This window comes from Notechis scutatus, chromosome 1 (assembly GCF_049901735.1).
Source record: "Notechis scutatus isolate UNSWTSFEM ecotype Mainland chromosome 1, rNotScu1.2, whole genome shotgun sequence".
Classification (NCBI taxonomy): Eukaryota; Metazoa; Chordata; class Lepidosauria; order Squamata; family Elapidae; genus Notechis; species Notechis scutatus.
Window position 1 is genome coordinate 179,163,182 of NC_142009.1, and position 15,127 is coordinate 179,178,308.

At 35.7% G+C, this 15,127-nt stretch overlaps 1 protein-coding gene across 1 annotated transcript in view; it reads right to left on the minus strand.

Moving 5' to 3' along the window:
- Positions 1 to 15,127, minus strand: part of MYO1B (myosin IB) — a 134,324-nt gene that overhangs the window by 74,595 nt on the left and 44,602 nt on the right. Inside the window, 1 exon segment of the mRNA XM_087949548.1 lies at positions 9,994 to 10,109. Within this exon segment, the coding sequence (XP_087805674.1) occupies positions 9,994 to 10,109 (116 nt within the window).

Here is a 15,127-nt window from a genome sequence, read left to right on the forward strand (position 1 = left end):
AATAGATATTCATAATTCCAATTTACCATACTATAGAAAGGAATGAAATTAATATGGCAAAGGTTTGAGCCAATATCATTAAAGCATTAACCCATATTATTCAGTTTTTAAAAATCTAATCTCTTTAACTACTTATCTTCGTTATGATTTCAAATTTTAAATATTTTGAAATCATTTTCCTTCAGCAAAATATGGTTGTCCTGTTTTGCTTAATTCAGATGAAGTTAATTAAAAACCTTTCTTTTAAAATGACCTTCAGAAACAGCATTTTGTCTGTTTTTGAATTTTATTCTACAAAAATGAACGAACTCTAGGAAAGAAAAAAACATTGCCTTTTATCATCTTAATATTTGTTTTTTTAAAGTTAACTATCCAAGGGAGCTAAATACACTGGTTAAGGTATAGTGGATAAGTGGTTACGGTGCCAGGTTAGAAACTGGGAGTCAGAATTCCAGTCCCACCTCAGGGCCAACTGGGTGATTTAGGGCCAGTCATTCTCTCTCAGCCCTAGGAAGATGACAGTGGCAAACCATAGTCAAGAAAACTATAGGAACTACTCCAGGCAGTCACCAGGAGCCAACAATTACGCAAAGGCATAAGACCATTAGTAAATGTCTCAAGATGGTTTAAACTAAATCTTAACATTGTAAAATAGCCATCAATCAAATAGCTACCTTTCCATAGCATAGACTTAATACCACGTGTTAATCTATAATGTGGTTTGTTTTAGCCACAATATAATACACAAATACAGAATGGCTCAAACAATTTCTGGTTTTAGGACAATTATAGTTTGACACCTGCAGTTAGCTTAATGACTGCTACTATAATTGAATGTGATGTGTATGGAGCGGCTTGGCTCATTTTTGCTGTCTTGGTTTATTCATTATTTGTGAATGTATCTGTATTCTGCCCAAACCTCTAACAAGAAAGAATAGTTAAGAAAGGAAGGGAAAATGAGCCCAGGAATTAGCAATGAGTAACAAATCATATGGGAAACTGACTTTAATTTGTTTCTGATCTGAATATGTGAAAACAGCAATTGTTTAAACAGCCCATTAGTTTTAACTGGAGGACGTAAAGATATCAAAATCAAAAGCACTACTTAAAATATATTCCCCCAATATAAATCCAATTGCTAATTCATGAAGTATACCATCTAGCCAGATCAAAGAAAGGAAGCAGATAATTGTCATAATTTTTCACAGACAAGAAGATTATAATCTGAAACTGAAATACGTTGCCACACGTGCTTAAAAGGGTGTGTCACATACACAATTTTCTGTTTAATAAACTAAAATTTACATCAAAGCTCCAGTGCCTCTTTCAATCTAAAGTTTACATTCTGTAGATTAAAAAAATAGGATTGTTGTTTTAGCCTTTCAGAGGACTTTTTTTGCTAGAACTGTCTCCAAATATAACCTTTCCCCCAACTCCCCCCACACCTTATGGAGTCTCTTCATTAAGCAACCAATTGTGTGATCTATTCTGGCTGCTCACCCATAGCATGTGGCACCCTCTTTCGTGTTCAATGCCCTCACCATCTGGAACTGTTAGCGGCTCTAAGCCTAATTGACTCATATCTCTTTACAAATCCCACATTAATTAATGTGCATGCTTATAATACTAAAAGACCAACTTTTATTCCTGAAAATTAGGAGGAACAGAATCAAATATCGTAATTACTTTACTCTTTCTGCCTACCCTATCTCATAAAAGAGATTTACATTTTGTGCATATACCGCAAAAATAAGGTTTCTTTTTGCTTTTGTAGTAATTTAGTAATTTTCAACCACAATCTTCAATATCTGGAAATATGTCCTTATTAATCAACAGTATATTTTTTAAATGAGGAAAAAGAGATTTCTTCCTTTTTAAAAGATGTGGAGACAGGAATAGATTAAAAAAAGAATGGAATTTAAATATTTGAGGCTCCAAAATATAACTATCTGGTTTTTTTAAAAAAATAAAAACCTTAAAAACATATAAATAGAATAGGAGAGTAACACTGACATTTACTGTATTAGCTAACTATTTTACAATTACCAGTATGTATTTCTGGTTGATGAACTAGAAACTGCTCTAAAAATTTAAGATTTTTTAAAAATCCTCAAAACTCAGTTACAAAGTTATAAAATAAAACTGTAACATAACATGTTTTACATGCTGTCTTTTCTCCTAAAATAAGTATTACTGGGTTAAGTATGTCAAGGGTGCCTCTTAAAGATCTATATCCACAAAGTCAAATGTTAAAAACTGAAATGGACTAAGCAGTATAGATAGGGGGAAAAATAAAAAATAAATATCAAATAATTGAAAAGTACAAATCAGCATAGTAATAGAGCACAGGTGTTGCATAAAAGATCCTACATAATTACTTCTAATTTAGAATTGTTATGCAAGGTCATTCTTTTCATAAGCTTCTATTGCCTCTGCGAAAGTGAAGGAGAGGTGCCCATCTCCAGCATAAATGAAGATTAGCTTTCTCCATCACTTTGCTGACTATTTTCTCCCATAATGCTTCTATTCAATTCAATCTGCTCACTATTTCTGTACAGAATAAATCTCAAGTTGTAAAAGCACAAAGGGTAGTAGCAGCCACAAAGTCAGATCACAGGTATTGCCAAAGTACAGCTGCATGGCTGAAATTGTTTATCTGCATTTACTTCTTACATTCCCCTTAGCAGGCTAAAAAAAATTCTCAAACTCCGAAGAACATAATACTTAATTAGATGTATGTAAAAAAAGTTTTTGTGATTATCTTTATTGTGCCTGGAGGTATTTTAATATACGCTGAAAAACACCATGAATCCCATGAGTCAACAATATAAAACTAATAAATACATTTGTTGATTTGTGATGAACTCAAGTACCTGGTATATTTCCTCACACACTGCTTTGCCTCTTGCTTATTCAGATTATTTTTCAACAGCCATTTTTTTTCCACAGAACCTGCTCTTGTGGCCTTTGCAAGCTCATAAACCCTACCTTGTCATACTCTATACTGGATTTACACGGTATAACATGTTATGACTACTGCAGGCTTTCAGCCTTAAGATAACTGGTTGAAGGCAAGACTTATGCAGAGTAACCTCTAACCAGGATTCCATATGAGAATGGAAGCAACTTTAACATCTTGTTAGCAAGAACTTAACCACAAGGAAAGGCAGCCAGAGCATTCACTTCAAGCAGTTTAAAAGTAACATGTTCTACCTTCTACATCAGGGGTGTCAAACGCACGTCATCACGGCTGTGTCACATGATGTATTGGGACTTTTTCCCTCTTTGCTAAACTGGGTGTGGGCATGGCCAGAGCATGATGCATCTGGCCTGTGGGCCGGGAGTTTGACAGCCCTGTTCTACATCAACCATCCCCAACCAGATTTCCTCCAGATATGTGATATCCATACCCATTTTCAGCTGGTCTTATCACTGATTAGTAATAACATGTTTCAAACAGTTGAGTTCCCAAATAAATCAAAGGGTTCATAGAATAAAAGGTTTTTTTTAAAGCATGTGTTTCAAATTCTAAATTACTCAGAGTCATATGACTGGGATGGTAACATAGTAAATAAAAATAAAAAATGGATCAAAGTATCAAACATGAATAGTAAGCCAATTCTGAGGCATCGCCTCACCTGAATATTTGGAGGTGGAAAAATGAGTTACCTGTCTTGGTGAAACTCGCTGTTTCAATTTAAAAAAAAGATTTTTGTATATGCATATACTATAAATGAAAGAATGAAACAACTTTTCTTTGATTCACAAACAAAAAGCAAAAGCAAGTATTGCCTCATTTTAGCGATCTACTTTGCTAAAAAGATTCAATCAAAGTTTTGCTGCCTTCTAAACTGTAGTCATCTGCTTATCCAATGAAGAAATAACCTAACATAATTTATAGCTAAAGAAACATTGTGGGGGGGGCAAGATTTTAAAGTCTGTTTGAAGGTGGGATCCATATGGATCTCCAGAAGATGCTGTTCTAAAGGACAGGTGCAATCACAGAAGGATGGGGGAAGGAGCAGTCTCTAGCCTCAATTTATAAGAAAAAACTGCTCTATGGATTTCTTGTACTCCACTTACTGTTTCTTTAATTTATGGCAAAAGGCACTTATGGCAGCAGATGGATACCATTTGTATGCTTTCCCCTCTGAAAAGGAGGGGGGATTAAGATTTAAGGCAATATAAATGGCACACTTTCAGTGAAAGGAATTGACAGCTGTACTTAATTGCAGCTAGGGACCTCAAAAAATAATAGACATTAGGGTTTATTAGCATAAGGGAAGAAGAATGATCAGCGCTAGCAAAAGATTTCAGTTTGCCTTTACATGATATTTAACTAAGTAGTGTATTGTTTATTTCTATATATTTTAATTCTTTTGGGTTCACTCCTTTTTCATTTTTTAATTCCTACAATGGAGTGAATTCATCTATAAATCCATGGTACAAAAAGTATTAGAAAATGGGTTTTGAAAATCTTCCTCAACTTGATATCCTCCGTAAATGTTAGACTTCTGTTCCCATGTCTCCAACTAGCATGGTTATTATGCCAACTGAGAAATTATGGGAGTTGAAACTCAGTATCTTTGGGGAGAACTAGGTTTGGGAATGTAAATGTAAAAGAGGCTTAACTTGAAAGTAGTCCAGATTTCAAAAAATAATAATAAAGAACTCTTCTTCCTTACAAAATGTAGAACCAACTCATAGTTTTCTTCTTAAGACAACAGGAGCTTCTTCAAGTCTTTATTAACTGCCTGAAACCATACTACACAGAAATTTGTCTGAATGTGCACCAGAGGAAATGTGTGATTATGCCCATCAGAATTATCTGCATATTCTGTGTAAAGTCTGACCAACACTGTAAAAACTCTGTCTATAATGGGGGTTGTCAATTAAACAAACATGATAAAATTGAACTTTTCCTAGAAACATTTGGAACATCCACCTAATGAACAAAATCAATTTTCTGCTGAATTAGTAGACTAATCTTTAATAAAACTTTTTCTTTCAGGATTGAAATTATTAATCTAGTTACTGACGGAAAATCTGAATCTCATATAAATAACTAGATGGAAAAGTTTAACCAACATTGTTTTGGGCATAGATAAATCAACTGTTGGTGACTATGGACTGCTAACCAACCAGAAAAATATTGGGTTTTGCTATGAAGCCAGAAGAGCAACAATACTTTGCTCAGATTTTCCTAAGTTGTGGAACCTTTGAAAAATGGAAAAGTTTTGTACTGAGTCTTTTCTAGAGACTACAGCTACACCTCAACTTTTTATTTTATTTTATTTTTATTTATTTTTGTCAATTGCTTACAAGATAATAGGCATAAGTAGAAACATAGTTATGAATACATGGATACATATAAGAAAAATAAAAACAATAGGACAGGGACGGTAGGCACGTTGGTGCGCTTATGCACACTCCCTTGCGTTTATGCACACCCCCTTATAACCATTCATTCAGCAACCATTCAAACTTACCATTGCATTGAACAAAGGGATTTAGGACCTGAAAGTAGAGCCACTGAAATGTCTTAGAATCACACAATCCAAATGTGGGCATTTGGCAGCTGTACTTTCTGATCTCAGGGGCACTGCAACTTCTCTACCTTCCTATTTCCCGTCCTATCTATGCTCTTTTGGCCCCCTAGTGCCCTCATCTCCTCAAACCCAGCTGACCTTCACTGCCATCTCGCTCTGCTGAGGAGGTATGCCTGGCTTGGCTGCTGGGCCCTATGGGGCTGGCTATGTAAAAAAGACCCTAAAAGGACAACGCTATTTAAAGGGAACAGACTGTCCCAAATACTCCTTTTGCTGTGCTTCTGGGCTGTATGGGCTGGTTTTGTGCTGCAAAAAAGGGGGAAAAGATGGAAAACAGTCTCTTTTTCCTCATTTTTTTCCGGTACAAAGTCAGCTCCACACTTGTTATAACAACTACATTGTTTTCCTCAGAATGTAAGAAAGAACCTTCTTCAGTATAGGTTATGTATACAAAGACCACAGAATAAAACTAAATATGAAAGTTATTTTCAAGTAAAACCTTTCTGATTTCTTTGATTTAAAGTTCTCAATTTTTTCCCCTCTCAAGAGGCTTAATATTCCACAGCCCCATCAAATGGATTCAAATTCTTGTTCTACAATTTATGCCATATACTTAGTAATTTGATTCTGATATGAGCAAATTTACTATTTAAATTAAGTACATTCTAACATCAGTGTCCAGGCTTCCCAAATGTGCTTCTGAGAATTGAAGGATGCAGGAGAGAAGAAAAAAGCTTACTCACACAATGTTAGTTGGAATGCAGACATCCACAATATAAAACAGCTTACACAGAGAAAGCAAACAAAAAGGCATACAATTCTAGTATTGTATTCACTGTACAAAATAAAGTTAGGGAGGAAGAATACAAGGCCCACATACAAAATGAAAGATTCATGACTTGGAAGTGCTATACTGGAGAAGGATGTTGATACCACTTATTGACAACATGTTAACATGGATTAGTAGTGTGAGACAGCTGCTGGAAAGACTAATGCTCTTCTGGACAGCATTAGAAGCAGCCCTGGATCAAAGGGATATAAAGCTATTATTCCTTGGCACTGGCAAGACAACATCTTGAATGTTACATATAATTCTGGGTACCACATTTCCTTAAGAATACCGATACAAAAACTATTCAGACCCCCTACAAAGATAATACAGGGCCTGGACTGAAGGACATGTTCTGGGAGGCTCAAGTAACCTGGGAGCTTCAATCTGGAGAAAAGAAGGCTGAGCTGAGACATTATATCAGTATTTAGGTACAGTATATGAGAGGCTGCCATGGGGAACCATATTCCACTGCCATAGATATGAGGACTAAAGTAATCAGAATACATTGCAGCTATCTAGGTCTGATTTAAACACAAAGAAAAGACCTATATAACAGTGGAAGAGTCAACCTATGAAAGTGGAATGCCAGACCTATAGCAGAGTTTGACTGTTTTCCCTGAATACCGTAGGTAGAGGATTGGATTAACGATCCTTGTGGCCCCCTTCCAATTTCAGAATTCCATATCTGTGTCAACCTTCAATTTAACATTTCTCTAAAAACTATGAAGTAATTTTTTAAGGAAAAGAACTTATTTTTAGACAGGTTCTTTTTCGCTGTCCATCAGCTTCTTGATTTTGCACTGGTCATGAAGGAAGACAAGTTATTCCTCATTTCTTTCCATTGTCTTTCAGTCTACTTATTAAAATGTAGTTATTTTTACCATCCTGTTTCATGGCTAATTTCCTCTTTTTCCATGCTGTTCATGGCAGAAGTCAGTACAAAAATGCAAGTCCTGCATTCTCCAATTCAATATATTTTACACCTCTTATAGCCTATAGCTGAGGACAAATAGGAGCTGAGGAAGATTACAATTAATTTTTAGCTTTACAAAACTTCCATAATCCCCACTTAAAATGAAAATGATAATGATGAGCTTATATTCCTGAAGTCTAACAGGATTTAAGAACATAAATTTCTTGACTCACATCTGTTGCCTTTCATTATCAGTCACAAACACTGGTATACTACTGTATGAAAATTATTTTGAATAAATACTTTTTTCTTATATTACACTCATCCTGAACTCAGAGAGGTGCTTTGGATGAAAGGCTGAGTTACCTAGCATGCAAAGATCACTCCAAGCTTGTGGATTCCCCTTCCTCTGGATGCTTTTGGATCCTCTTCTCTCTTCTGCCAAGCTTTTAATAAAGGTTATGTTAACATTAATTTATATTAAGCCTTTTTAAACCTTTTGTCTTCTGTTTTACTAACTGTTGGCCAACTTGAATAACTTGAATAATTAAGAAAAAAGGTAGGATACAAACTGAATGAAAGAAAAAACAAAGACTTAGATACTAAGTAGTTTAAGAGAAAGGCAGCTTATCTAGAAGACCTTTCCCATGATTATGATTCCTACCTCTCCATCTGTCAAATGTGCCCCTAAAAGGCCTCTCCCTGAAATTCACAATGAGGTAGACAGCTGCTAAAAAAGAAAGGGGAGGGGCTACCCCAAATATGGAGAGACAGCACAGAGGTTTCCTTCCACTCCTGCAACTTAACAACAAAGTTTCCTTATATTATATTAACAATTTCAAGCTACTCACAGCAAACCATCTCTTTTTACAGTAGTTTAAGTGTGTATGTGTGTATACATATTCATATGATATATACATAAGTTGTGTGTGTGCGTGTGTATAATTTGAATTATGATTGAATTATAATTACTGTATTGAGAGTCACATTCGTGGGTAAGACTTCAGTCTAGAAACCAGGAGACTGTGAGTTCTAGTCCTGTCTTTGGCATGAAAGCCAGCTGGGTGACTTCGGACCAGTCACTCTTTTTCAGCTCACGACACCAGGCTTGGCAGACAAGCTGGTCAGTCAATTCCTATCACAACCAATGCAGCAAAACTCAGTTGATTTGAAAAAGTGGACCACATACTTGTGGGGAAAATGCTAGAAAGGAAATAATTGAACTGTAAACCTACTCCAACAAACATCTATTATTATTATTGTTGTTGTTGTCATTGTCATTATTTTAATTTATAATATCTGGGCTTTCTAATAATTTAGAACAGTGACAAGGGGATTATTTAGTAAACAAAAAGAAAAAAGGGAGGTTGGAGAGGAGGTCATTATAATTAGTACTTTTAGAAATTAATGACTCTATTAATCTAAATGTAACTAAATTCTTCTACCTCATATACAAACTGTACAGCTGGCTGGCTGATATGCCTATGAATGTATATAATAGTCTATTTTATACTTCTGAGATTTATTCTCTACTTATCACTTTGATATGGCCCAAGGGCTAATCAATAAAGTCTTATTATTATTATTACTTATCTCTCACCAAAATAAAGATACTGGATTTGATTTCCATGTTGGCTTAAATACATGGATTTCCTTCTGTTACACTTACAGAATAGAACTTTCGTACTACACTCCCACCACTTCCTGGTGTATTTTTTTTTTCCTGCTCCTGGAAATGCTATGATATATTATGCAGACAGCTGCAGCTGAAGAGGAAGTTAACAACAATAATTTCCCCCTCTATATGAATGGAGATGCAAGCTCCTTTCTGGTCCACATCTAGATGGTACAGTTTGCAAGTAATTGATCTCAAAGCAGAAGATTTTTACTTCTCACGGGTCACTGGAAAACTGGCTATAACTGTATATTTACAATGAAATTTAAACGTTTGTGAAGCCTTTTCAATTCTTCTATATAAATATGATATAAGACATGACCTATTCTCCACACAAGTTCTAAAGCTAGATAAAGAGAAAAAAGAGGGTCAAAAACATTATATTTGTTTATTCTTCTACTGAGGAAAATGTAAAGCTACATATTTGTGTCTACCTGCCCAGTTCTACTCTATGCTACTTGCTGTGTATGAAACTATAGCCACTATAAGATTACTGTTTTGTCCAAGAGTTACATAAAATAAAAAAACAGTAATGAGAAAAATATAAAGGAAATAATATAGGATAATAAAATAAATAAATAAATAAATAAATAAATAGATAAATAAATAAATAAAATAAAATAAAATAAAATAAAATAAAATAAAATAAAATAAAAATAAATAGTAAAGGAAAGCAAAATATGCCCAATATTGCTCTTTTTACCAGGGGAAATTAGGTGATAGTATAAGACAAATTTTAGTGGCCTATGAAAGAATCTGCTATGTAATCCAATTTTGGTCTATGATATTACTAGAAAATAACTTTCTTCAACTAAAAAAACACATTCTAAAACTTTAATTGAATAAATGTCCACATTTCCTCCCTTGGGGGAGAAACGAGCTGCAAATACACCATATTCTAAGTGCTAATCAAAGGCACAATAGATCAAAAACATTCTCCTTCTTACAGGAAACAGCTGTTTCTATCTATAACCTATGTTGTTTAAAGAACAGGATGGATGGAAAGTTTCAGCCTTATACTTACATGTGAGGCCTGAGTTCATAGAAGTTTCTGTTTCTGTATTCTTCCACTTTGTCTGCTGAATAAATTGGGAGTGATCTATATGGATTTATCGATATCACCACACTCCCGATGTAAGTCTGTAACAGAGTAAGAAAGTGTTTTTAGTAGGTGATATTGCAAATATTCCTACAAAATATATTAGCAACGGCTCAACTTATGGTATAGAGATATTCAATGCACTGTCAAACATAAAGGTTTCAATAAGTTTAATTCTAGACTTAAATATCTCTCACAATGATTGGATGTTTTAACCATTCCATTAAGGTTATAGATTAAGTTCAGATTAAATTAAACTGACAGCCAATTTTGTCTAATAGTTGGGATGTAGGACTAGAAATCAAGAGACTATCAATGCTACATTCTCTTTAAGCATAAAAGATGGCTGAATATTCTTGAGCCATTCATTTTCTCTCAGCCCAATACTTCTTACAGGATGAGTATTACATAACCTATCTTGAGTTAACACCAATAGTAACAGCCACCTTTAGGCAACATGCGGAGTACCACTTGAAAGCAAATCATCATCAGTTAATTGCAAATTGCAGCTTTACTTGAAATAGCTTGCATCCTGCAACGATACCTTTAACATCATCAAACATTTGCCTATCCTAGGATCTTGAGAATTGCTAATCGCAGGTCCTTGGAAAGAACTCCATAGGTGGCTAAAAATACAAAATACAGAGTCTGAACATTCAGCTGACTGTCTGATGAACCATCATCATCATCGTGAGCCATGGTGGTGCAGTGGTGAGAATGCAGTACTGCAGGCTATTTCTGCTGACTGCTGGCTGCCAGCAGTTTGGCAGTTTGAGTCTCACCAGCTCAAGGTTGACTCAGCCTTCCATCCTTCCGAGGTCGATAAAATTAGGACCCAGATTGTTGTGGTGGAAATGCTGACACTGTAAACCACTTAGAGAGGGCTACTGTGTAAAGCACTGTAAAGCAGTATATAAGTCTAAGTGCTATTGCTATCATCATCATCATCATCATCACCATCTCCCAATGAGGCACCATGATATGGTTGTGGGCTTGTGTGCTCTGAGGAAAATGAAACTATGCCAGTGGTTCAACCATGCTGGTCTCATCTGAGCAGCGAGATGAAGAGTGTCTCTCCCATAAAATAATATGGTGAGATGTAATTTACAGAAACTCATATTGGATTGGTCAAAGCCAGGTTCAATGTGTTGGAGTTCCTGGACATCTGATGACAAATGGGCTCAGGACTGTTGGCTGAACAACTAGGGCCAGCAGAGACAGAACTACTGAAAGAAAAATTGTTCATCTGTCACAAATATACAAATATTGAAAACAAAGAAATAATAATAATTCCTCCCAAGAATATGTTGTTGTACTCAGTTAAACATTCAACAGTGCTGGTGTCAATAGTTTTTTCCAAAAGTGTTTCTGTACCCTCCAAAGGACTTGGTTTGTGATCTGGTCATGAACTGAGAGTCCTTCTAAATTCAGCTGGCCCAGAATGCAGTACAGAGTAAAACTACAACTGAACATCCTGCACTAGTTATTAAATTTTTAAGCTTAATTTGAAGTGTTGGTTATTATCTCTATATGGCAAAGAACCCCACTATCGACTTCTTATACCCAGTCCTGTCCAGCTGCTCTACAAATAAATGTGTTCTTCTTTTAACATGTCTTGTACATGTTGAGGATTTTCCCCCTTATTCAGGTGTGGGGTTCTACCAGTTCGCACCTATTCACTAGAACTGGTTGTTAACATTCTAAGCAGTTCAGAGAACCGGTTGTTAGAAGAAATTACTGGCCTAATCCTGTAAGGAAGGCAGGAAAGAAACATTCTGGTGTTGCTTACAGAAACTGCCTCTCCGTTAACCCTTATTACATTCTTGGCAGGACTAGACTTTCTGTCTCAGGAACTTCTCTGGAGTTTTTTCCCCTCCTTTGCTGGTATTTTGCTTGTGTGGAGTGACCATTCAAAGTTACAATTGCACTGAAAAAAGTGACTTATGACCATTTTTCACTTACGACTGTTGCAGCATCCCCACAGTCATGAGGCCAGGTGAGGAGATGCGTGCCTCGATGTGAGTGATATTGTGTTGGCCACACCCAGCAATAACATGACCACCAAGCCATGTCCCACCAAGCCACACCCACCACCTAAGCCACACCCACAGAACTGGTTGTTAAAAATTTGAATCCCACACTTGCCCTTATTGTACTTGTGTGTGTGTGTGTGTATACACACAGACATACATACATGCATGCATACATGTATGTATATCTATATCTATATATGTATATGTATATATGTAAGTAATACCCAGGAAAAGTATTTGAGAATGCTCAGAAATGTCAGAACATCACCTCTTTAAAACAGTCACACATTTTTTAAGGAATCTGCATGTAAATTGCACAGTAATACTGTTATCTTATAAAAATTATCCAGCGGGATGCCTTCAGATCTATCAAACAACACATACCAAATTGAAATTATGAGAAATGAGTAACACAAGGGGAAGGGAGGGGAGAGTTGATAAGCTTGGCAAGCTAGTAGGATATAAGCTCCTATTCCAAAATGTGTATTTTACCATTAGTAAAGCTAAATGATTTGGCAACGGGTTTTTTTTTCTTATTGCATTGCATGTAAAAGTTAGCATAATTTCATTTTTTATTATTAGAAGGCAAAAGCAAAAGAAACAGCTGGAGGTGAAAATAGTTGAACTGTTATTTATTACCATGTAATAAAGAAAAGTTACAAGAAACAAAAAACGCTGAAGCAGCTAGAGAATAAATCTCATAGCTGAAAAATTCTATGGAGAAAATTTTATCTTTGGAAAACAGAAGGGGGAAAACTTGAAAGGTCACATCTAATGAGGATTGTAAATTAAGCTTCTCTGATATTTTGAAAATTAAAAAAACAGCTGTTCATTGGGGTATAACCCCAATACACCACATTCTAAAATAGCCAGTATATTCAAAGGTCAAAGAACTACAGTACGCTTAGAAAGAAGTACAAATGTAATTGCCATATGTAAACCAAAGAATGTCAAGAAGTTACTATTTCGGGTTGGGCCGTACTCAGGATTACGTTTTCAATGGGGACCTTTACAGTCCCCAACCTGGCAAACTTCAGATGCCAATTGTGTGCTCTGAATTTGCAGTCACACCAGGTTGGAAGAAACTGCCCCCACGTTCTCACTCCACAAATTTTATACTTTGCAATAGGGGAAGGTGGGGGCAGGGAAAAAGAATTTTCCCACACAATTTCCTCCTTCCCACTAGGATTTTAATATAAACAAATAGAGATATAAATGACTTAATTCCTTGAGCATGGAATGAGCGTAATTACATTCCATTGATGAAAACAAAACTCCTGGGGTAGTGGGAAGAAAAATGCCATGACATCTAAGGAATTAGAATATCCTTTACTTGTTCTTCTACTGCTGCTATTTTAGAACTTCATACCCCAAGGATGGGTCTCATGATTAAAGCACAGGAAAACAGCAGAAAATTTGGATTCCATTTCCTGCTTTACCACAGGGCTGGTTATGTGTTTGGACAACTAACTATTCAGGTTTTCTTCATAAAAACATGTTAAAACTTAAAAATAAATAATTCAATTGTTCTCTCAGTTTACCTACATATGGAAAATTTCTAACTGCTGTTTAATTGTAACTGTTTTTAAAACATACACTAATAACAAGTGCCTCTCTTTTTAAATATGCAAAGCCAATGCTGAATTAAACTAGAATGCTTTTCCATATCCTATGATGATTGAAAGATTTTTTAATCTTTTTTGGAGGTGGGGGTGTCAGTGAACACACATGGAGAACTATTAGAAACCCATCAACTGTTCCCATTTATAAAACAGCTGCAATGGCAGAAAGAAATGATTTCACCGTAATGGAAAATGATTGAGGCTACATGACAATATAGGTAGTCCTTGACTTACGACTACAGTTGAGCTCAAACTTTCTGTTGCTAAATGAGGCAGTTGTTTACTGAATTTTGAATTTGGATTCCCTGTTGCATTTGCCTGTCAGAAGGTCGCAAAAGATGATCACATGACTCTGGGACATGGTAACAATCATAAATACAAGTCAGCTGTCAAGCATCTGGATTTTGATCACATGACCATGGAGATGCTGCAACGGTCATAAGTGTGAAAAATGGTCATAAGTCACTTTTTTTCACTGCTGTTGTAACTTTGAATGGTCATTAAACAAACTGTTGTTATGTTGTGGGCCACCTGCAATTTATCCAAGAATCTGAGAAAACAGAGATGACAATTAGACCCCTGCTCCTGAAACTATACTTTTATGAATTTACACACATACATTTAGTCCACACCAAAAACATTTGAGATCCTCCCCATTTCAGTTGCACATATCCTGGTCTTGTGTGTTGGTGAAACACTCCCCACTTCATTCCTACTCTGTCAAAACATTCTTATGCTTTTTCCTGGTTTCCCCACTGCTATCTGCCCACAACAGTCCACCAAGTAAAGCCTTCCTTTCTTCTACTTTGGGGCAGACAGAGGGATTGGTAGCACTAGGATGGAGACTAAAGATCACAAACAACTGGAAGCCAAAGCTGCATTTTTAGTGCTGCTAGCAACCCATTCCTTTCGTAATTAAATCATTTTTTAAAAATGAATTTGAACTTCAATTTCTCAAGTACAGAGGCTATTCAAGAGTCTCTTCAAAAGTGAGATGAGCTGCATTTAAATTTAATAATAAATAAAAATTCAATGGGACAAAAATGCTATTGTTCAATAATAGTTTGAATCTTATAGTATCATGCCAAATAAATATTTTTAAGCTGTATCCCTCATAATTCCTGGCATGGTAACTAAGCCAATTTGACATGTTCCAAAATATCTGGAGAGAAATGGGCTGTCTACTCCTACTTCACATAGAAAGATTCCAACTTCAATTCCAGAGAGGTTTAGCAAAAACAATTAGGAAGTGGACAAGACTGAACTAGACCGACGGTTTAACTGTCATAAGATAGTTTCCATGTTTCTATAATTCTTTATGTTAATTAGTGCTACCCTTTCATGAATCTAGATTTAACGCTGAAAGGATTTCAGACATACAAATTGGATATCTTCAAAGTAAGT